The 23,470-nt window shown below is 40.3% G+C and overlaps 1 protein-coding gene across 1 annotated transcript in view; it reads right to left on the bottom strand.

Annotated features, from left to right (window-relative positions):
- The window catches only part of Fat4 (FAT atypical cadherin 4), a 132,949-nt gene that overhangs the window by 12,363 nt on the left and 97,116 nt on the right, over positions 1-23,470 (bottom strand). Inside the window, exons 9-13 of the mRNA XM_076574027.1 lie at positions 18,526-22,875; positions 9,717-9,821; positions 4,387-4,694; positions 1,569-1,654; positions 615-794 (exon numbers count right to left, since the gene is read on the bottom strand). Coding sequence (XP_076430142.1) covers positions 615-794; positions 1,569-1,654; positions 4,387-4,694; positions 9,717-9,821; positions 18,526-22,875 — 5,029 coding nt within the window. The remainder of the gene's footprint in view (positions 1-614; positions 795-1,568; positions 1,655-4,386; positions 4,695-9,716; positions 9,822-18,525; positions 22,876-23,470) is intronic.

Below are 23,470 nucleotides of genomic sequence, written 5' to 3'. Positions count from 1 at the left end.
TGAATGACAGACAATAAGGGAAAAAGTGAATATGTGGCATGTTAGACAGAGATCCTCTACAAACTGAAGAGTGTGTGAGCTTAGGGGGTTTCTGTATCTCTACATTGAGGGTAAGGGGGTGCTTTGGTACTGAGATCTCAAGGTACGATCAGTCCAGGCCGAGGACCCAGCAGTGGGAAGTCCTACTGTGCACTAGGAACACCGGGTATAGAAAACAAAGGGACAACATGACTAGAAAGAGGGTGTGGACCAGTTACAGCTCAGGGCACATCGCAGAAGCTCTGTCAGTCAGGTAAGGCCTCCACCTGGAGGCTCAGAATGTTCAGCATCTACATTTGCATTTTTTAATGGTAAGAAATAAAATCTTGCTGGGTGTCGTGGCCCACGCCTTTAAATCCCAGCACTTGGGAGGCAGAGGCAGGAGAATCTCTGTGAATTTGAGGCCATCTTGGTCTACAGAGTGAGTTCCTGAACAACCACAGCTGCACAGAGAAACCCTGTCTTGAAAAAAACAACAAACAAACAGATAGATAGATAGATAGATAGATAGATAGATAGATAGATAGATAGATAGATAGATAGATAGATAAAAAATAAATAAAATGAAATCTTACTGATCAAGGATGCCTTGTGCTGCAAGAGCCTGACTGGGCTCCAAGGGTCGTCCATTGACAGCAAACTCCATTACACAGCCTACAAAGTCATGGCTCTCCACATGTCCCCTCCTCTGAAGGATTGGCTCTAGAGACCTGATTCCCCCAACAGTGACTCTGTTTGGCTGAACATCAAGGGTCCTACGTGAACATGAAAGGGTAAAGATCTCAAAAAACAACACAAGACATCACAGTCAATGACTTTGCTTTCCCAGAATGAGCGTCAAGGTCAGCACTCAGCCTCAAAGCAGGTACTCCCACGGTTGCTTGGTCTTCTACAACAAAGACAGTGAAGCTATAACATTCTATTTGAAACTATCCAAATTGGATGCACACGGCAAAGTTGTCAGCAAAAATAAGCATTCTAGAAAAGACCAAATAAATGCACAGAAGCCAAGACTGTTCCTTCTACAGGTTCTGGGGTTCTTTAAGACCACAGCAAGCTGTGCTTCGTGTGAATAAAAACAGTGGGTGGGTTGGGAGGTCGCTGTACATCTCCATTTCTCATTCCTGACAAAATCCCTCTGCTTTTGATTGGCCAATGCCACAACTCAGCTTGAAGTGCTATTAGAAAACACACATTAATTACCACACAAATGAGAAGAGCACGTGTCTGAATGAGTGGAGGTCACGCCCTACGCTCTTACAGAACTCAGGAAACATGAAAGGGTTTCATGAAGGAAAATCGAAACCATTCTGGCTACAGGAGACACTGCTTCCCCTGGTTTTATTTTTGCCTCTATCACTTTGTGACTTTTTAATCCAACATTAAAATAATATTTCACTGACACTAATTACTTTAAAGTATGAATATCTCTTTGAGGAAGCATATGACCGTTCCATGTGGAGAACAATTAAAGTTCTTGTAAATTATAATTTTAATCATGATAAGAATGGAGCTTTGATTTTACTTACCAGTCATCTGAAACCGCCACATTGCTGACAGTACAGTAGCCTGGCTCTTGGTTCTCAGAGCAGGAGTCTACAGTTAAAGAAGCCGCCTGTAAGCAAGAAAGGGGGACCATCATCACGTGCCTTCTGATGACATCAGCCTCCCAAGGAGACACTACCAGCACTGCACTCATGTGGAGATAATTGAAATTATTATTACCATGTTTTTCTTGATTTAATGTATACCTAACATCCCATAATGTGCTTCACATCTTAAGTTATGGGCACAGATCTCCTTGGTACCTCTAATTCTAATTATCTTTACACCTCAGAGGGATGAGGCTGCTTGAAATTGTCGGCTCCTTGTGCCTCATTTATACAAGAGAGAATTAAGAAGTCATTAGTCTTCCTGGAGAACTTAGACACTGTGAGATTATAATTTCAATAAAAATATCTATCCTACTATCCAGTATCCTAAAAAAATTCAAATTTTTTTCAAAAGACTTATTCTATCTGCCATATTAACAAAAAGTTTATGAAAGTATATCATATATACTATAATATGTGGCAATTTATTTTAAACATTTTTTCTTTATAATTGAAAATAATTATTTTCATGCAATTATTCTAATCATGGTTTTCCCTCCCTCATCTCCTTGTAAAACCATACAACCTCAGATAAGTGCCCTCATCAGTGTTAAGAATTATTATTTCAAATAACAGTAGCACACACCCGTGTTAACAGAATGCATGGCTGTATTGTCAAAACTTCTCAAGTGTTTCAGAAACAGCTAACAGACATTGCCATGTAAGCCGAGCGATCACAGTCCTCCAGAGCTTCCTCTATAGTCAGGTGTGTGAATATACCTTTTGATCAATAAAAAATGCCAACTATTGTGTTCAGAAGTCCGATTAATGGATCAAGGCCAAGGTCTTCCCTATGGGCAACAGCCAAGGAGACTACTGTTGTTAGAGATAGGGCTGCATTTCCACATTATTCTGTTCTTCATAGTGAAGCTAGATGACCACTCCCTGATTGTCAGTACGAGTCACCAAATGGCGAAGCTTTTCATATTTTAGTGAGTGTGAGGTTCCGAGTGTAGTGTTGTAACACTGGCCAGATAGCCCCAGTTAGAGGGAGAATGGACTTCTTTCCTCTCCTGGTACAATGAAAGGGGTCTTCCTAAGTGGATTCTAATGCTGTGGCACATCCATGTGAGGGAAGTACAAATGAGGCACTGCTTTGTACTTCCCATGCATGACTGTGGCATGTGAGATCAAATTTCCAAAACAGTGGAAACACCACAATGGCAGAAGCAAGTTCACCAACACATCTCACGTGTATGTAAACAGGGCAGATACCAGGTCCCCTATGTTATAATGAGGCCATATTCATGATGGATGCAAATGACTTCACTTTGTCAGCACTGCTTGTGAATTTTGAGGGCTGTCCACAAACATGGCTTTTTAAATTCAAGATTTGAAAAAGTTTGTCATAAACCTCTCACAATCTTAGGAACTATTAATACAGTTTATTTATCACTATTGTCCACTGAGTATTAAAACACTAATATTAAAACATACTATTTATTTGCTTTTAATGCACCTAGCAGCTATTGAAATCTCCACAAACTCTTGTGAGCTGCATGAATATTCTTCTCACTTTCCTCTTAAGTAAACTATAATAAATGTTAGCATTTTGGGGGAAAATGTACTCTTCCAATCACATGTCAAGATATTAATTCATCACTTTGTTTACTCCTTGGTCTGTTACCTCAAAAACTAAGGAACACTGGTCTCAAAAGTGGCATTGCATTTCATAGATTCACTCCACCTGCTTCTGGGAGCACACCTCTACATAGCAACTATACAAAATACTGACATTAGAGACCCCAAAACCCTTTTATAAAATATACAGTGCTCATGTACTTGACTGGTTGGCATGTACTTGACTGGTCAGCTCTGGTTGGCATGTGTGCTGGGCATTCTCAAGCTGTAATGTATTTTCCTTTTTGGTAAAAGCTTTGGGATAAAAATCAAAGAAGATCTTAAAGTCCTAGTCATTCATATGATTTAATCTTTGGAATTCTTTAAATGTTTGTCATAGACACAACCTCATAATACTACATTTTCTAGGAAATATATTCTTTCTTTTCCTCTCAGCAAGAGTGTAAATTGAGACATCTCCAGTCTGACTATGTTATGGTTAAGGCCTAGAGGCTATTGATTTTTCCAGCTTCCAACAATTTTGTTTTGAAATGTAGAACATAAGAGATTCAAAATCAAATAGGGGCTTTAAAAAATATTTTCTGAAGTAAGGATACATATTTCCCCTGTAACCAAATTAATAATGAGAGAAATATTCTTTTCACATTTAGTATTACTCAAGAGTTGCTACATGGTCCAGCTCTCCCTGCAGCCAAAGGTAGAAGACTTCACCAGGTAACTGTGGCTGTGTCTTATAATGAGATAGAAGAGCGAGAAAGAATGGTCCAATACATTGTGAAAAATACTAAATATCATCTTTTACTAAGTTTTTCTCAGTTTCAACCCCCTTTGACTTTATATTGTTTCTTCAGTTGGGATAATGAAACTCCCAGACAGAGAGTAGTCATTTTAAATGTAGTTCTAGGCTGCCTTTCAAACCTCTGAGAAGTGTGGGCTGCTAATGCATAAGGCTGTTCACTTCTCATCCTTCTTTTTTCTTGAGACAACAGCATAGTTGTTACACAATAAGCACACATCCTGTCCTTTAATGTGGACCCCGATGCATGCTTCCCAGGAGGGCTGACTGACTGCCGCAGAGTAGTGAATGGAGGCTTGAGGAAGAGGGAGACCTCACCATGCCTGCTCGCCGCGCAATCACTGTGTGGAATTGCCCATCCGACACCTTCTTCATAGTGGTCAGTTTGTACGTCCCACTGCCCAGATTATATGAGAATCTGAGTCTTTCTTCAGCAATTTCCAGTGCCAGGAACTCAGCCCGTTCTCCCGTCTGGTTGTCATAGTTATAAAGCAATAAAGCATGACTTTTGATAGTTGCAAACTTGACATAAATATAATTGTTGTTGGGGTCCAAGCTGGGAAATTCCATATATGATAGTTCCTCAAATCCATAACTGTTCAGTTCACAGTGTTTCCCAAAGACACCTGCAGGGGACAGAAAGACAGACACTGAAGTCTAGCTATGTTTCCTTGAGTTATATTGAATCATGCACTTCAAAATGTCATTATCACTGCCCCTTCCTCAAGTGCTACCCAAAGTTGCCAGTCTTGTAACTAGAAGAAGCTCCATGATCATGCTTGCCAGGACACAGGCCCTGCTCACAGACTTGCAAAAGGAAGACACAGAACAGTTATGCGAGAGGTGAGATGCCAATGTTGTTTGCTGAGTTAGGAATTTGCCTAAGTGTTACTCCATTTTAAAAATTAAGGACAATGGGAAGGAGTATGTTTGAAGAGAGTTCCCTCCTAAAATACTTTGAAAATTAGTTTCTTGATGCTTGTAAAATTTACAGTACTATAATGTTCAACTATAATACTTTTCTAATATTATGTAATTTTAATCTTTTTACTTTATTTTATGGATGCAGGGTTTCACTGTGTAGCCCAGGCTGGCCTGGAACTCACAGAGATACTCCTGCTTTTGCCTCCTAAGAGCTAGGATTAAAAGCACACATCACTATGAAGGCCACGATACAGGATTATAATTTAAAAAACCATATTTATTCAATTGAAGACAGATAGACTCATTTGTTCTGACTTAAAAAATCCAGTCCCCAACTCAATGGTATTTTCCAAGGTTACAAAATGAGGAAACGATATGCTGCCTCCAGCATAGAAGTCACTGTTTTAAGTTTGTTTATTAGTCATGTTGTTTTATTTTATGCAAATGGATCTTTGCCTGCCTTTGTGTATGTACACCATTTTTATGCCTGGTACCTACCAAGGCCAGGAGAGGGTATTAGATGCTCTGGAACTGGAATTACAAATGGTTGTGAGCCGCCATGTAGGTGGGTGCTGGGAATGGAACCTAGGTCCTCTGGTAAAGCAGCCAGTGCTCTTAACCACTGAGCCATCTCTCCTGTTTTGACTTTTAAACTTGCTTTGGGATGAGTCACAGGAAGTTCATAGAAATCATTTTGTTTTGGTGTTTCCCTTTGTTTGCACAGTCTCTTTCTAACTTGAAAGTGAGTTGTATTGATGCCACTGTACTAAGCAAAAGCCTTCTCTTCCACACACTGGGAGATGTGACTGATGATTGGAAAGTAACCCATGGCAGCAGTCAGGGGTTATATTCATCTTTGAAAAGGTTTCACTCTTTAGTTTGGATTTTATATCTATTGTAAATGCACTGAGTTAGAGTCTGGGAATTGCTCAGCTCAAACGAATGAATGCCACTATCACAGAGTACTTACACTTGAACCCAGGTCACAGAACGATGGGAAGTGGAGAAAAACTTTAAAACCATATACACTGATCTTACTTAACTGTGTTCACTGCATCATCACATTTTATAGCCAGTCTTTGAGATAAAATAGCCTGGAAGCTTTTGCAATGTCTACATAGATAATCTTATTTTTTACCTAGGCAGAGATAAAAGTCGATAAAATAACTAGGAAATACATACAATTTATTACTTTAAATATTGAACCAAAGTTAAAAAAGAAAAAAAATAGAGGAATGGTATATCTTTAATATAATGTTTAGATAGGCTTCATATGTCATTAATTTACATCTACCATACATTATTTTTGTATTATGCATTTGTATTACATATTATTTATACAGACAAGCAGTAATGCTGATATACTAATTAGAAATAATTTTGTATATTATTTCTTCAAACAAAGAGTAACTGAAGTGAAATAAAAAGCAAAGATAAATTATTTACACTGTGTGTTTCTGTGGGTCTTGTTGCATTTATAATTAATATATAAAAAGATAAAATTTGAATGTAAGTGAAGTGACTGAATATCAGGTGATGAGATTCACATTTGTATTCACACTATTCTCACACTCTGTTGAAAATACTCACACTTTTTTTATTATGAAAATATGTGTATAAATTTTCCTCAAGTGTTTGTTACTATTTCTGTAAAAAGGAATTTCCTGTCTTTTAAACATAAAAATAAAATTTAAAGAATATTTAAACTTTGTCTTCCAAATATCTGTGCGAAATAAGCCAGATAAAGATCAAGAGAAATTATAAAACTACTTTAAATATATGTATCCCAGTATCTTTTATTAGAAGAGTATTCTATAATCATAAAATAATTAGCAATTATACATAATATTTGCACATATATAATATATGGTATACACAAACACACAGGATAGTGTACGGGCTGCTATGCGACTACACACACATAACCCTTGCATATGTGTAACATATGCAATAACAAAATAACAAAATTCTAGGAACTGAAATCTCACAGGCTAGGTCATCTTGTAAAGCTGGAGGCATGCTTGTTTTCCTAAAATACAATCTATCTATCATCTCTCTATCTACCTACTTACCTATATATCTGTTTATCATCTATCTATTAGCTAAGTATCATCTATCATCTATCTATCTATCATCTATCTATCTATCTATCTATCTATCTATCTATCTATCATCTATCAATGCATCTCTATCATCTATGTATCTATCTGCCATTTATCTATGTATCTCTATCTATCATCTGTCGATGTATCTATCATCTATCTACTTATCTACTATCAAGCTATCTATCCTTTACCAATCTATCCATCTATGTATCTATCATTTATCTACCTATCTATCATCAGTCTATTATCTATGTACCTATATGTCTATCATCTATGTATGTATGTATGTATGTATGTATGTGTGTATGTATGTATGTATGTATCTATCTGTCTACCTACATATCCATCATCTACTTATCTATCTGTCTACACCTACCTACCTACATATAGATGAATATAAAAATGTATCAAAATCTAAAGAACAAATCTTTGGCTGATGAGACTATAAATAAAACAGTTGTTTCTAGCTTCAAATCCTAAAGAAGCTAGTGTTTGGGGTGCGTGTGTCACCACCCTGTGTCTCACCACCCCAGGTCTTAGTCTGAGGCATTTCCCTCTGCTGCTTCTTTCTGTGTGTGTCACCCACAGTCAATTTGAGAAGGCAAATTACTTTTCCTTCTAATTCAGTCTGGGCAGCTTGGAACAATGTATTGGATGAATGATGAATTCCAAGGCTTTTTACTTTGTTTTTCTTTCTAAATGCTTCTCTGGTCAGCTGACAGTGTCTACATTTCAACAGTGCTTTTGGATTTTGCCTTTGGAAGGAATTAGGTGGGACCTGGACTGCCAGCCTCGTGTCTACTGTAATTTATAGTGCTATTTCCCTTCCCCAGGGATGTCTGCAGGGTGAGGAAAGGTACATTGGATCCCAAGATACGTCCCCTGAACCCCTGTATACAGTGGGTTTTATATCAGCACCATATGGGAAACTATCTTCCTGTTTGGCATTAATTGTTGTGAATATGCATACTTGCCTTGAAATGGTGAGGAATTCCAACACCATAAACACTCGGTCAGTCATTTGACAATTATTTTCCACTTTCCACTCCAACTTATTTTTCTTTCATTCCAAAACATAAGTTAAGTCATGAAGCCTGACTGTGGATCTCAAAGAACTGGCCTTGTAGCAGAGCTGAGGCAATTGTTGTCTTCATATGAACAGATTTTACTGCTTTGTGGGCATTTGGATGGGACCCTAAAAACCTGTAATATCAGCACGATACCAGCAATGTCCATGGGTTGCAAGTAGCACCTGTTCTCCAGTCACATGGACATGGTGCAATCCTTTACCAAATTCTTCTGACTTTGGATAAGTCTCTTAATTTCTGAGACCCAGAGACATTGGTAAAATTGATTTTTCATAATTATGTTTTATTATTGTCATTATAATAGTAATTATTATTGTTGTGTGTATGTGATGTGGGGGGACGTGTATGACACAGCGTGATGGGGAGATCAGAGGGCAACCTTGGGGAGTCCACTGTTCTCTCTCTCTCCACCACAGTTCTAGAGACTGAACTCAGACCTCAGTTTTGCAGAGAAAGCAACTGCACCCACTGAGTCATCTAAAGGGCCCCAGAGTTGCATTTTAACATTCCATTTCTAACATCATTTCACTGTTGTGCTTAATTGGAAAAAGAAAACTAGAGTGTTGAGTTGTAGTTTGTTTGTTTTCAATGACTGGCACCACAGACATTTCACTGGTCACTAGAAACTCAGTTCTCTCTACAGGCACCAGAACTGCAGATCCTAGGTCCATCTAGCAGGGAGAACACAGGAGGAAAAGCAAGAAAACCACCTTCTTCCTCCCTAGAGACAGACACAGCCCCTGCAGGTGTAATGTGCTTCTGATGAGAAGGTAAAGAAATCTTAAATAAATGGATTAGTCACAGTTGCTTGCTGGCCTATGTCTGGGTAACTTCTGAGAACATCTGGAAGAAATCAGTAGATGCCACGAGAAGTTCTGATAATGTTCATCCTCAAGAGAACACGGTGGTAGAGTTTTTATTAACTATGGAGAATTATCTATAGTGGCCTAATGTACATTTAGTTTCCAAACTCATCCAGTAGTAATGATTGGATTAATGTAAAAAGGAAACACACAAACTCCTTTTAGAGATTTGAGGTAGAGTTGACAGTGTTTGGAGGATATTTTAATTTTTAAGCTATAGGCTAAAAGAAGGCATCCATAAGGTTATTATCTTGATTTTTTTTTTAACTAACAATAACTAAAGAAAGTACTTGGTAGCATTTCCATAGTTAACTTTTAAAATAGGATTACATATTTCATTTTAGTTCAACTCCTTGTGCAAAATGATTAATAGTCTCTTAAACATACATTGCTATAGTATTATTTGTGAATATACATATATATGTATATATAATTTCTAGCAATAGAGTCTCTTATAGTACACACTAGTTTTGAACTCCCTATGCATCTAAGGAAGAGTTTGAACATCTGAACCTCCTGCCTCCTCTCCTGAGCACTGAGATTATGAGTATGCCACCATGAGGTGCTGACACTTAAATCCAAGGCTCCATGCATACTAGGCAGACTCTCTACCGACCAAGCCACATCCCATCCCCAGATCAGTATGACAACAGACACATTCTACTCACCAAACGGACAATGGCAGTAGTATGATTCCACGCCACTCTGACAGGAGCCACCGTTGAAGCAGGGATTGCATTCACAGTAATTGACAGAAGATTCACACATTTTCCCTAAAATGTATCAAACTTGTTAAGAAAACTTAAAAATAAATATATGAACCACATCCACTGTAACTGTATGAATAACTACATCCTTCAGGACTAAATCCCAGAAAGGAGACACAGAAGCCTCTCTCCTCCACAACAGGACACTGAGACCATACCACAGAGTTCTGTATCCTATCCAGATGTGCTATTATATACGCAATTTGTATAATTTACATAACCATCTTGGAGAGAGTCCTATTTCAAGAGACTTTGATGGTGAAAACACTCGAATTATTTCCCTGACTTGTTGCCCATGTTAAGGTTGAACCTTCACACTGACACATTGGGAATGGAGTTGAAACTTTCGACAACTTTCTTTCCATCATAGGAATTTCAGTGACTCCGACTTTAGAAAGGGAGAGTTGGTGAGACTGAGTTTGTCAAGCTACATATTTACCACCAAAAAGGGTCCCTGAACTTATTCCATGCCTTGTGTAAAACAAAATAGGCAATAAGAAAACCCATCAATCACATTTTCAATTTCTTTCATTTATTCTCTACCACAGTCTATAGACACTTTGTCTTTTTTTCTGAAAGAATAAGAACATGCTGCACATTTCCAGCATATAAATGCTATTCTTATAGATCTTGTTAAATCAGATGCATTCATACTGGGCAGGGCAGGGAATGGATGGGGAAATAGCAAATAAGAAAGCAGAGAGCTCCCTGAAGATGTCATTTCCTTTGTCACAGCTGAGATTACCCCACAGGAAAGAAAGATGGACACACGTCACAAGAGGAGTCCTTAGAAGTTTGAGGGTAACACTGTCAATTTGGCAGCACATTGAGTCTCCATGAGCACAAGTCTCTGGGCTTGTCTGTGAAGGATTTCCAGATCCTGTTCACGGAAGTGGGAAAACCCACTCAAGTGTGGTACCATTCTATGGGCTGGAGCCCAGGACTAAACCAGAAGAACTGAGCACCAGAGTCCATCTCTCTGCCTTGCTGTGGGCTCCATGTGACCAGCAGCACCTGCTCCCACTGACATAACTTCCCCAGACTATGAGCCAAAGTAAAGCCTTCCCTCTTTAGGTTGCTATTTTTGGCTACTTTGACACAGGACCAAGAAAAGTGACTAATATGGAAGTAAGTTTCCTGCCTGAGAGGTGATAGATGAGAGCACTGACCAAGCACGTTCTGCTTCTGTGTTCTGTTCATACTGCGCTGGGCAAGCACTTGCTATCTTGGCAGCCAAAATGCACTGTTTAAATCCTCCTTAATTTGCTGCTTACTTTTATGTAAACATGAATAACTGTTCTATAAAGTTAAAGTGCTATTTTAATAGATCTATTTGAAAATTGTTAGTTTCCCAATTCTAACAAACAGTGAGAGCGTGTAGTTTCCAGTTACTTTCCATTTATTGAAATTAGGGTCTTAATTGTTATAGTCATCTTCAAGAAATCTGTTTTCATGTGTATATGTGTGTGTAGCATGCACATGAGTGTGTGTGTGTGTGTGTGTGTGTGTGTGTGTGTGTGTGTGTATGAGTATAGAGGCCATGTGTCTATGCCAAGAGTCTTCCTCAATGCCTTTTTACTTTAGTTTTTGACCTCCTGTTTCACTGAACCTAGAGTTCATTGACTGAAGCTGACTGGCTCATCAACTCCAGGAATCCTCCCCTCTCACCTTCTCCAACTCTGGGATTCCAGACACATCATCACACAAAGCTTTTGAAGCATGTCTTATGGATCTGAACTTGGGCCTCTCATGATCGACTGCCAGCAATTTGCCATCTCATCCAATTCCCCCAGCCCTCAATTGCTTTTTCAGTGCTAAAGATTGAACGTTGAACCCACTGTATGCTAGGCAAGCACTCTGCAGAGCTGTTTATACTGCACGGATGAGCACTCTATGTGTCTTGCAATCCAGATATGTTTTGCACCATAGTTAGAGAAGGGTGACCACAGACAACGCCTTACATCACAGCAACTTTGCTGAAAACACATCTTACGTTTTTGTTTAACTCATTTTTGTTTTTGTGGCTTGATTCTGAAGCCACAGTGGTTTGAGTCTGACATTATAAATCTGAGTCAGGCAAGCCTCGTGAGCCACTTTCTGAGCATCACAGAATCACACATACAAAATTTTCCTTTATAAACAGCACCAGTCACCTCCTGACAAGGCAGAACACAGCACATTTTCAGAACACTCCTGAATTCTAAGGAGAGAACAAGAAAATAAACAAGTAGCACATTTAGAGGCACCAAAAATAAGTTCCCAGTGGGGTAGAAGTGAGACACAGGCTAGACCGTGTTATTGTAAGTTTGGGTTGAACTTCACACCATTGACGCTGGCTAGAAACACATCCCCCTCCATCTGCCAACTCATTTTCCTACTGGATAAGGCATACCTCTTTTTAGAAGTTTGGGGTTATTTTTTCCTTGTTAAAATGCCATCATTATCCAAAACAGATTTAAATAAGTCCCACTGACTCAACTTTCTACTATTTTCCTACAAGAAAGTCATATACCACATCTTTCTTTTATTTCTTTCACTGTAAAAGAATATGGAATTTTCACATCTACTAACAGTGTAAGTACTGTTTGGTTTCTCTATTCTCTTCTTTATCTGAATATTTCTTTTAGAGTAATAGTAAAAGTGATATATATTATCTATATAGGCCTATGTATCTTACAGGCAGTGAATGTAAGACACAGACCATGCCAATGCATTAAGAGGCTGTAAAATGCCAGCCTCAATTCCTAAAGACCAGAGATAGGGAAGCAAGGACAGAAAACCTAGGCTGGACCATCAGGAACATGGGCTCCCATGCTAGTTAAGAAACAATAGGACTTTTAAACCCATAAGGCTAATCTCTTACATTTCTACACCAGGGACTGGAGAGATGGCTCAGTGGTTAAGAGAAACTCCTATTCTTCCAAAAGACTGGAGTTTGGTTCCCAGCACCAACTTCAGGTGGCTCACAACCATCTGTAACTCCAGCTCTAGGGAACCTAACCCCCTCTTCTGGCCTCTCTGGGAACTGCAGTCAGGTGTACATACCACCACACAGAGACACATACCCATAATTTAAAATAGAATAAATCATTAAGAAACAAACTCCAACTCAAGTTTAATCCTACTCTAAATATCACCTTTGGTTTTTTCTATTTAAATAATAAAATAAATTCAGGTGCTTTTGTGCACTTTTAATATTAATTTCTTGTCATTCAGATTTAAATATTCACTAAAGGTTATTTAAGTTAGCTCAAAGAGAAGCAGAAAAATACCCTAAAATAAATATAAGCTTTGATCTCACATTTCAAATATACAATAACTACAGTCGTGGCTAAAGTTGCTAGAAAATAAGAAACATTCTGAGAATGACTGTCTTCACAACAAACAGATTTTCAGGGGAAAAAAACCTATCATTTTATTAAGCATTTTAATTTACTCTCTCAGAATATTTTTAGAAGATAATGATCAAAATACATAAGTAACTTCACAAAAGGGTTAGTTTTTGTCAGAGTTTATGAGTTATTCACCATTTGGAAACTTATTCTTCAGTGCTCCTTTAATGAGTAAAACTTACTTAAAATTCATTGTACTGCAAGAGTCAGTAGAGCTATATATTCATATTCAAAGACACAGTTTGAAAAGCTAAGGCTTTAATTTGAATTACAGACTCTAACGGAGCCACCAAATGTCTCCTCAGGTGTTTAAAGTTCAGACTCTAAGTCCCAGATGGGAACCAACAGTCAACCCTGAATCTGTGTGGGTCTCCCTGCAAAATGCTTCTGCTAAGGGTGTCAGGTCAGTCAGAGATGGCAGATTTCAGTCACTACTGCATCTCCTGGTATGATACTCTGTGTGCTGCAGCAGAGAAGAACCAATTCTTGGTTCATTGACTTAATTACTGTTCTGAGTCAATCAGCAGTACCTATAAGACACTTGAGGCTTGCAAGCTCTCTGGAAGTGGCACAGAGTAGATCTGTGTCTACAATGTGCCTTCTCACTTCAGACACATTTACGTGATAGCAGGTATTTTGAAGAATGAATTGTTCTTGCTGCTTTGACATCTGGTCATTAACTGTGCTGATAATCACTATGTATCATAGAAAAATGGAGAGTTGCTTCTGGTTGTGAAGATTCTGGTCACATTTTGGAAATTGGGAACTAGCTAAGGTGAAGATTAATATGTAATCTTCAGATGGTGTGTCCACACAACTCCTGAGAGTATAGTTCAAGTGTACAGGAAGTGCTCGGCCAAAGATGCATGGTCTGCAGCAGAAGATGGGAGGTGGCTTGAACTCAGACTCAAGATGGGGGAGCCCGTTCAAGAGAGACTGAATACAGGAGGGTTTACTAAACACAGGCCGAAGATGGAAGTGTTTGATGAACACAGATTGTCCCTGTTGGAAGTACCCGTAGTACATTTATTAAGGAAAAGTATTCAAGGCTTAATTGTTCAACACTGTATATTTTTTGATAAATGAGTGGAGCTAAGCTAGCTGTTAGCTGTTAAACAGAGCCATGCTGTGTCAATAAGGATTTTTTTTTGAGATCCTATAATTGATGGGACTTTCTGTTTCTCTAACACAGCTATGCTTTGCCACCAGAAATGCTGCCGCATCTCTTGTGTTCATACACAGAGGAGAAAGGGAATGTAGGAACTATTGCAGTCCATTTTAGACGCAAATCACTCTATTAATATATTTTATCATTAATATTTAGGTATGAGTTATTCATTCTGAGGATGTATGCTTGGAATAATTTTTAAAGAATTTATTATTTTATGTGTGTAAGTGTATTCCCTGCATGTTTTGTCTGTATCCTAAATTCACGCAGTGCTTGTAGAGTCCAGAAGAGGGCGTTAGACCCACTGGAACTAGAGTTACAGAAGGTTGTGGTCTGTCATGTGACTACAGAGAACCAAACCTCTGTCCTCTGCAAGAGCAAAAGTGCCCTTAGCTGCTGTCATCTCTCCCACCCTTAGAACCATTTAAAGTTACACACTGTGTAAAATGTTTCCATCCCTTTTTCCAGGGAAAGCTACCACCGAGAAATTTAATTCATCAAAATGCTTTTTTCAAGTTACTTTTTTTTCTTTAGAAAGGCATGCCCTAACTACTCACAGATTTCTTTTCTTTTCTATCACACATCTCTATCACCACACAGTTATCACAGCACTTTCATGTAAATTGGGATTCTCTTTTCAATACCTCTTACTCTGTCCATTCTGTGAAAGCATGTGTTTGGCAAGCTCCTTAGGAAAAATTACCATGTACAGTGTGTATATAACTTTTTTCTGTCTGGAAAAAATATACTATAAATTGACACAAAAGTGATGAATGGACAATTTTTACTTTCCCCCTGAAATAACAAGACATGCTTCAGAGCAGAGGGAAATGTCACGTGGTAATAAACCCAAGGCATACTTCCCAAAGCCACGCCTGACCTGCATCCAGATGTGTGGCAAAACCTAGAAAATCTTTTCAGGTGTTCTATCATATAATAAACTCATTAGTCTTTTCTAGACTACAGCTACTCAGAAATCCACTCTGTAACATGAAACTGAAATTATTGGAAAGTATGATTAAACAAAAAGACTATTAGCTTTAATCATGAACATCAATTTGCTGGGATTTGGAGTCACCTCTGGGTGTGTCTGTGAGTCTGTTTCTAGAGAAGTTTAACTGAAGATCGTGAATGTGAGTGGCTCACCCTTGACCTGAAGTCTCAAGCTGAATAAAATGGTGAGAGTGATGGGAACAAGAGCATTCATCTCTTTCTGCTTCCTGACTGGGGGGCAGTGTGCCCACCCACCTCTCATTCCTTTCCCCGTGTTTTCTGTGCCGTGATAGCCTGTACCCTCAAACTGAGCCAAAGGGAACCCTCATCTCCTAAGGTAACTCTGTTGGGCATTTTATCATAGCAATGGGAGAAGTCACTAGTACAGAACCATAAAGAAATTGTGGATGTCACAGACTCACTATTTTTATCTTCTTTTGTTTTATTTCTGGTAACTAAGGATTAGGAACCTAAGTTATACAAAAATAATGATCATTTCCTTAAATCATGCATCTATATACAAATTGGCACATGTTTATTGTGTGTAGAATCCGATATCTACACTGGAAAACAAAATTCAGAGGCTATAAAACTGGGTAATGAATCAATGATAATGTTACAATAATCATGTGCCCTCTTCCCACTTCCATGACATAATCATCATTTTCATGCTTACAGCTTTACTGGGAGTTTTCAGACACAGGATCTCTCCCCACACAAAGTTGCTAGGGTCACATCAATCACAACCTCTCACTCTTCTTACCTCTTCTAAATGTTAGCAGAGCTTCCCATGCTCAGCGACATACAGCAATGTCTCTCCTGCTCCTTCTCCCTGTCTCTCTGTCTCTCTCTCTGTGTCTCTCTGTATCTGTCTCTCTCTATTTCCCTCTGTCACCCCTACTATCTGTCTACCCCCTGCATGTATATGGTGTATAAGATATGAGGATCACTGAACAGTAATGATTTTTAATTCTGTAGGCTTTAAAAACGTAGATAAAACACAGGAGAAGATCCACAGCATTAAACGGAGTCTAAGAAAAACACATGTTGTAAAACAGCTCTGTTAAAATACACATGGATATGTTTTTTTGTGGTTAACAAAGCATGGGTATAACAGGGCACTGCCATAAGTTGACATCTACAAAAGAAGTTTGCACCTGTGGTCCAACCCCACTCCATCCCTCTTCTCCCCTACCTCCTTAGCCTCTGACATCAGCTAGAGTAATTTTCTTAAGAAATTTAGAAAACATTTATTTCCACAAAATGTTAGCAAAAACTAAAATCTTGTTTAAAAACCATTGTAAACCTATGTGAATGTTCTTGATGATTATGTGATAAGTAAACCACAGACATTGGGTAAACATGTCAAGAAACAGTTAGGGCTAAAATACCTGCTAAAATGACTCCAGTGGCCTAAGAAACAAAACCAAGAATCCACAAATAAAGTTGCATGACATTAGAAACCTTATGCATGATGAAGAAAAGAATGGAGTGAGGGAAAAAACAGCATGGGAGAAGATCTTCGCTGACTATTCATCTGATAAAGAACTAAATAATGAACCACACAAACAACTTAAAAACCTTAAGTACTAAGAACCTAGATGATCCAACTAGTGGAGAAGCCAATGAAACAAATAGTTCTCAAAAAAGAGGGTACAGGTGGCCAGGATACGTGAGAATCCTGAATTACCAGGAAAATGTAAACTAAACCAGCATTATTTCCCATCCCAACCAGAATGGTTACCATTAAGCAAATGGGTAATACAGAATGCCCCAGCCCCTGTATCTGAGATACATAAAATCATATATATAAAAGCCATATGTCTATATATTCATATATATTAATGTATTATATATGACAGAAAAGCAGACATGCAACTGTCCATGGGCATGAATGGGATTGTAACAGCAGGGGAAGAGAGTGGAGAGAAAAGGATAATGAATGACCAACATACACAAGGTATGTGAAAACATGTTTAGGGGCCATCACTGTGCAATGAGCATGAGCCAATAAAAAGAAAACCATGGGCTCTAAAGGAATTAGTGGACACTTAGGGAATAAAAACGCTTTAATATATGTATGATCAATTCACATGGGAAGAAAAAAAAGGTTCAGTGTCTGTTTTGATTTAGTTCCATATGTTCTTCTGTACCTGGCTTGTTTCGGGTAACATAATACCTTCTGGTACTCCATAAATACACACAATTATTAGGTGTTATTTATCAAGTGATATATAAGCTACATAAAAATAAAGAATATAAAAAATAGGATTATAAAATAAGAAGAAGTCATACGTAGCTAGCAAAAGCACTTTTGTAAATTCTGCCATAAGGTTGCATGTGCACACACATGAGCCTGGGATTTGTTGTGCGGCCCATTAGGTTTGACTTAACACTTTAAAACTAGAAATAAAGGCTAGAGAGATGACTAAGCACTTAAGAGTAATTGTTGATTTTGCAGAGAATCCTGGTTTTGTTTCCAGCACCCACATTGTGGCCTGCAATCTATAACTCTTGTTCCCCAGGGACCTGACACCTTCTCCTGACTTCTATGGGCACCAGGCACCCTGCATACATGCAGGCAAAACATTCACAGATAAAATAAAATAAATCCAAAAGTTAAAAACAGAACTATTAACCCTTACATCTAAGGCTCTACATGACTGAAGAGGGGTGGAAAGACTTTAAGCCCAAGAACCAGGATGCCAGCTTCAGATGGTGTCTTGGAAACATGGAAAGGATGCCATACCCATGAAACCTCAACAATATGGTTGTCTAAATGAGACCTGAATAATGACCACACCAGCTGCCATGCCAATATGAATGCTGAAAATATAACAGGGCCCTCGCCCCTATCCATGTGCATATAAGCACCACTAAATGGACTAAAGGGACTTGATATCTGCATATGTATAGACATGTAACAATAATAACTATAGAAGAGATAATGAACTTGAGAGGGAATCGGGAGGAAAATCGAAAGAGTTGGAGGAGGAAGAAAGAGTGCTGGGAATGGCATAAATATAGTATTCGTGTATGAAATTCTCAAAAAATTTAATAACTAAAAAACTATATTTTAAGTGACAACATTCATACCAAGGCTAAAGTCTTTGAAAGGAAACCTGTGACACGCACAGGAAGTAACACACTGCCTTACCTGTGTAGCCAGTTTTGCACACACAGTTGAATCCTCCAGGGAAATTCTGACAGACAGCTCCATGCTTGCAAGGGCTGGGCAGGCATTCGTTGATGTCTCTCTCACAGGCTCTCCCAGTGAAGCCATCTGGGCAGCTGCAGGAAAAGCCCCCAACTAAGTTGTGGCAGGTTCCCCCATTGTGGCAAGGGGCCGGAAGGCATTCGTCAATATCCACTTCGCACCAGCTTCCAGCGTAGCCTGGCACACACTTGCACTGCTGAGGCTGCAGCGGCTCGTTGGCCACGATGACGACAGGCAGACTCTCCTGGATCTTCAGCGCAGAGCCCACAGCAAGCCTTCGAAGGCAGCTGCCTCCGTTCTGACACGGGCCGTGAATGCATGGGTCATGATCCACGGATTCCACCTTTACTCCGCTCTGACGGAAGAGGATCTCTTTGATGCTTTCAAAGAAGGTGGTTACGCCACTGGGGTTCACATACTGGTTATTATTTCGCTTCACAGCCGCTAAAAGGAACGTTCTGTTGTTCTCCTCATAGGCAGCATAGAGCTGCACTGCTGTGCCCAAGCCTGTAAGCTGGGAACTAGCGATGCGCAGGAAGTGAAGGTAGTGGTTAGTCAGGAAGTCCTTGACTGTGGGAACGCCAACGCGGAGCAAGATGCTGTTCTCTATTGTAGCATTGGAGAATCCTACAAAGAAAACTCGGATATTGTTGGTGACTGCGCTGTGAACCCCATCGCTGCTGACAACCGTCAGATCGAAGGTGCCATCTGTGGACCTGGGCTGGGAGCTCAGGTCACAGCTGCCTGCTGGGATACTGAAGAGGCTGGTGACTCCTGAAGTGAGGGAACAGTGGAAACTGTCTAACACATCTGGATCCTGGGGCTTCACCGAGCCCAGATTCCCGCCAGGAAATAAGTTACCGTAATAATTAACAAATATCTCCACTGTGCGGGACTGTGAGGGGTTGTCATTTTGATCTAGAACAGTGATGTGTACGGTTCCCGTGGACGACATTTGAGGTGCCCCAGAATCCCTGGTGACCACAGACAGATAGAAGTCTGCAATCTGCTCCCTGTCAATCTCCCGGGTTGTGCTCAGAACTCCAGCGGTGCTGAGACTGAAATAATTAGTGGCCGGGCCTGTGCTCAGCAGGTAATAGTTGAAGGGGCCTTGATTTGGGGGGAGGTCAGGATCTGTGGACTGCAGGGTCATTACGAGAGTTCCTGGGCGTTTGTTTTCTAGAACTTCTCCTTCACTGACAGTCAACACCGGGCCATTATCATTGATGTCTTCCAGAGTAACCAACAAAGAAGCACTTCCTGTGGCGGAGGGGGTCCCTGAGTCCACAGCCAAGACAGTGAGATTATAAACAGGCAGGCTTTCCCGGTCCAGCCCCGAGGTGACTGTGATCTGTCCTGTCTGGGGGTTAATGGAAAAGGCACCGTTTTCATTCCCTGATCCAATGAAGTATGAGAACCTGCTCCAGCTAGGGATGGAGTCTGAGTCAAAGGCGCTCACAAAGGTCACGTGGGTCCCAATGGGGACCCCTTCACTAATCTGTACCCTGTAGGTGCTTAGACTAAACACTGGCGGGTCATTGGCATCAAGTACAGTGATGTTCACAGTGACCTCATCGATGTCTGCACCCCGAATACTGCCGAAGTTCTTGGCCAATACCTTCAAAGACACCCTTTCTTCTTTTTCTCTATCAAGAAGCCCAGACACATAGATCTGCCCTGTCATCTTGTGGATCTGGAAGCCCTTCTTCCTGCTGTTCCCAAAGATCAAATAGTGTACTTCTCCATCAGCACCCATGTCCCTGTCACTGGCAAACACTTCTCCAACAGCAGTCCCCCTAGGAGCTGCTTCTGAGACTTCGAAGTAGTAGAGCTTGGAAACAAAGCGAGGCACATACTCATTGGTCCCCTTCAGCTGGATGTCAACGGTGGCAAAGCTACACTTTTCCTCATCGGGGACATTGAAGGCTTTTACGGTGAGGTGATAGCTCTGTTTGGTTTCAAAATCCAAGAAGCCTTGAGTGGTGATGACCCCTGTGTTGGGGTCAATGACGAACAGGTCACTATCCGATGATTGCACAGTGTATGCAATCACAGCATTGGCTCCTGAGTCAGCGTCTCTTGCATTTAGGTGAATGACAGTGGTCCCACTCGGGGCATTTTCCATGACAGTTGGGAAAAATTCATCAGGAACAAACACTGGAGAATTGTCATTCACATCGATCACATTCACAGTCAGGCTGCAGTAGCCAGTTCTCGCCACCCATCCTCCATCAGTGGCACTAATGGTCATCTCGTGCTTTGAGCACAGCTCATAATCCAGAGCTTTGGCTAATGTTAACACACCTGTGGAAGAATTGATTGCAAAGATGCCCTCTTCATTCCCCGAAGAAATGTCATACCTGATCAAACCGTTCATGGCTGTGTCCCGGTCTCTGGCGGAGACAGTTCTGACCACAGCCCCAATGCTGTGGCTCTCAGGGATGGTGGCACTTATATGGCTCTGAGAGAATTCAGGCGTATGGTAGTTCTCTTCAGTGACTGTGATGTGAACAATTGCTTGGGAAGAGAGTGGAGGGTTCCCTTTGTCCTTTGCTGTGACTGTGATTAAGAAGTTCTGATTTAGGTCAGAAACCAAGGGAGAGGCGATTGACATCCACCCGGTATCATTGTCCAACTTAAATTTCCCTAAGTGGTTCCCACTGGATATGAAATACTCCACTTCAGAGTTTAATCCAAAGTCCTTGTCATCCACCGCAGTCACTCTGATTAACTTAGTGCCCACTTTCACATTTTTGGTAACTGGAGTGAAGTAGTTATTTTTGAGAAACTGGGGTGGGTTGTCATTGCTGTCCACTGTGTTGATGGTAACCGTGGTCTCGCTGAGTAAGGAAGGGTTGCCTCTGTCAGAAGCCGTCACAATGAAACTGTGCCTATTGATGTTCACATTACTGAAGCCGCTGACGTTTTGGTATTTTAACACCTGTTTATTGAAAATCTCTCCAGTGGTGGCATTGATTCTAAAATACTCTGACTGTGACTTTATGAAATAAAACACTTGTCCATTTGACCCCTCATCGGGGTCTGTGGCAGATACTTGAGTAACTCTGGAGCCAACCTCAGTAAGTTCAGGGCAATCCAAATAATAAGAGGGTCTGCTAAATCTTGGCGTGTTGTCATTGATGTCTGTCACAAATATGGTGACATCAGTACTTACAGTCCACCCAGAATCGTGTGCAGATACTCGGATCCTGTATCGCTCTGTATCTTCTCTGTTTAAAGGTCGACTGATGACAATATCTCCCGTGTTGGGGTTGATTGTAAACGGAAGACTTGTATCCACTATGGAATACCTACTAATCGCATTTATGCCAATGTCTTCATCAGAAGTTGTGACACGGGTAACCGTGTATCCCAAGGGGGAGTTTTCAGAAACATAGGCACTGAATATCTGAGAAAACCTGGGTGCATTATCATTTTCATCTAAAATATTGATGATGACTCTTACTGAGGTGCTCTGAGAAGGCGACCCTTTGTCTGAAGATTTTACAGTGAGCTCATAATGAGATATTTTTTCTCTGTCTAGTGGTCGAATGCTCCTGATTTCACCTGTAGCATGATTAATGGTGAAACTGCTCTCCTTGTTCCCATTCACAATCTCATAGTTTAGCTGTCCATTGGGCCCACTGTCCTTGTCTGTTGCTGAAACTGTAAGTATTTTTCGAGGGGATAGGTTTTCCAGGATCTCAGACACAAATGGATCTTCTTCAAAAGCTGGAGCATTGTCATTGATATCCAACACTGTGATGTCCAGCTTCTCATAAGAGGAGAAAGGCGGGAAGCCCCCGTCTCTGGCTTCAATCCAAACAACATATTTTTGTATCTGTTCAAAGTCCAAAGGCTGACTGATGGACACCTGTCCTGTTAACGGATCAATTTGGAAAGTATTACCCAGATTTCCACTTGCAATGTAGTAGGACAATGTTTCTCCTCTTAAAGAGGACCCTGTGATGGTGGTGACCAGTGTGCCTACTGGCTGATTTTCTGGAAACATGAATGTTTGTTCTTTGGCTCTGACTTTGGGGAAATCTGCCTTGTTGGCAAACCTAACAGTCACTGTAGTAGAATCAGTCTTTGGAAATGAGCCGCCATCTTTCACATGGACAGAGAATGTTACCTCAGAAGCTCCACTTAGCGGACCGGTTGCCATGATTGCCCCCCTCAGGGGGTCGATGTGAAATTTTTCAGAGTTTCTACCTGAGAGTGAATAATGGAGTTCAGAATTGGATCCGATGTCCTCGTCGGTGACCGTGACAGCAAAGACAAAGGAACCTGAAAGAGAGGAGGTTCTCAGTTAAAACTGCAGGTAGTCCTGTGACTTCTATGGATGGGTCCTTGGTTAGTCTGAGGCTGTGCTGCTGATGGGTTCGACCTTCCCACCACTACTGGAAAGAAGAGCATCAATTTTATTGTCTCTGAGGTTTCTAGGTCAAATCTGACTAACTACTTCAGAAACTGGCCTTTAATTTTCTCAGCCAGCCCCACACAAGGTGCTAGATTTATTTATTAATTTCCAAAAAGCCCTTGAGAGAACCATGGTGAGGACTGGCTGTTATCTGGAATCGCAGATCCTGTCTGCATACCATCTTCCAACAGACACGAGAGTTCATGAGCTCTGCCAGGAGCCACTCTCCTGCTCAGTGAAGTTTTCACCACTCCCTAGCATCTGAAAACAACCCGAGGTCGCTCCCCATGAAAACCTGTCAACCAATATGCTCCATCCCCAAACACTGCTTTTGGGTCACTGTACTTTTTATTTCCTGGCAAAATTCTTTCATCTCTGAGCTACTACCAAATAGAGATAAAGTATGTGTGTAGACACATATGTGTAATAGATTTAAATAAGTGTAAGGTAGTAAAAATAAGA

Source organism: Peromyscus maniculatus, chromosome 6, assembly GCF_049852395.1.
Source record: "Peromyscus maniculatus bairdii isolate BWxNUB_F1_BW_parent chromosome 6, HU_Pman_BW_mat_3.1, whole genome shotgun sequence".
Taxonomy (NCBI): Eukaryota; Metazoa; Chordata; class Mammalia; order Rodentia; family Cricetidae; genus Peromyscus; species Peromyscus maniculatus.
Note: the sequence above shows the minus strand (reverse complement) of the source record. Positions and strands in the feature narration are given on the sequence as shown.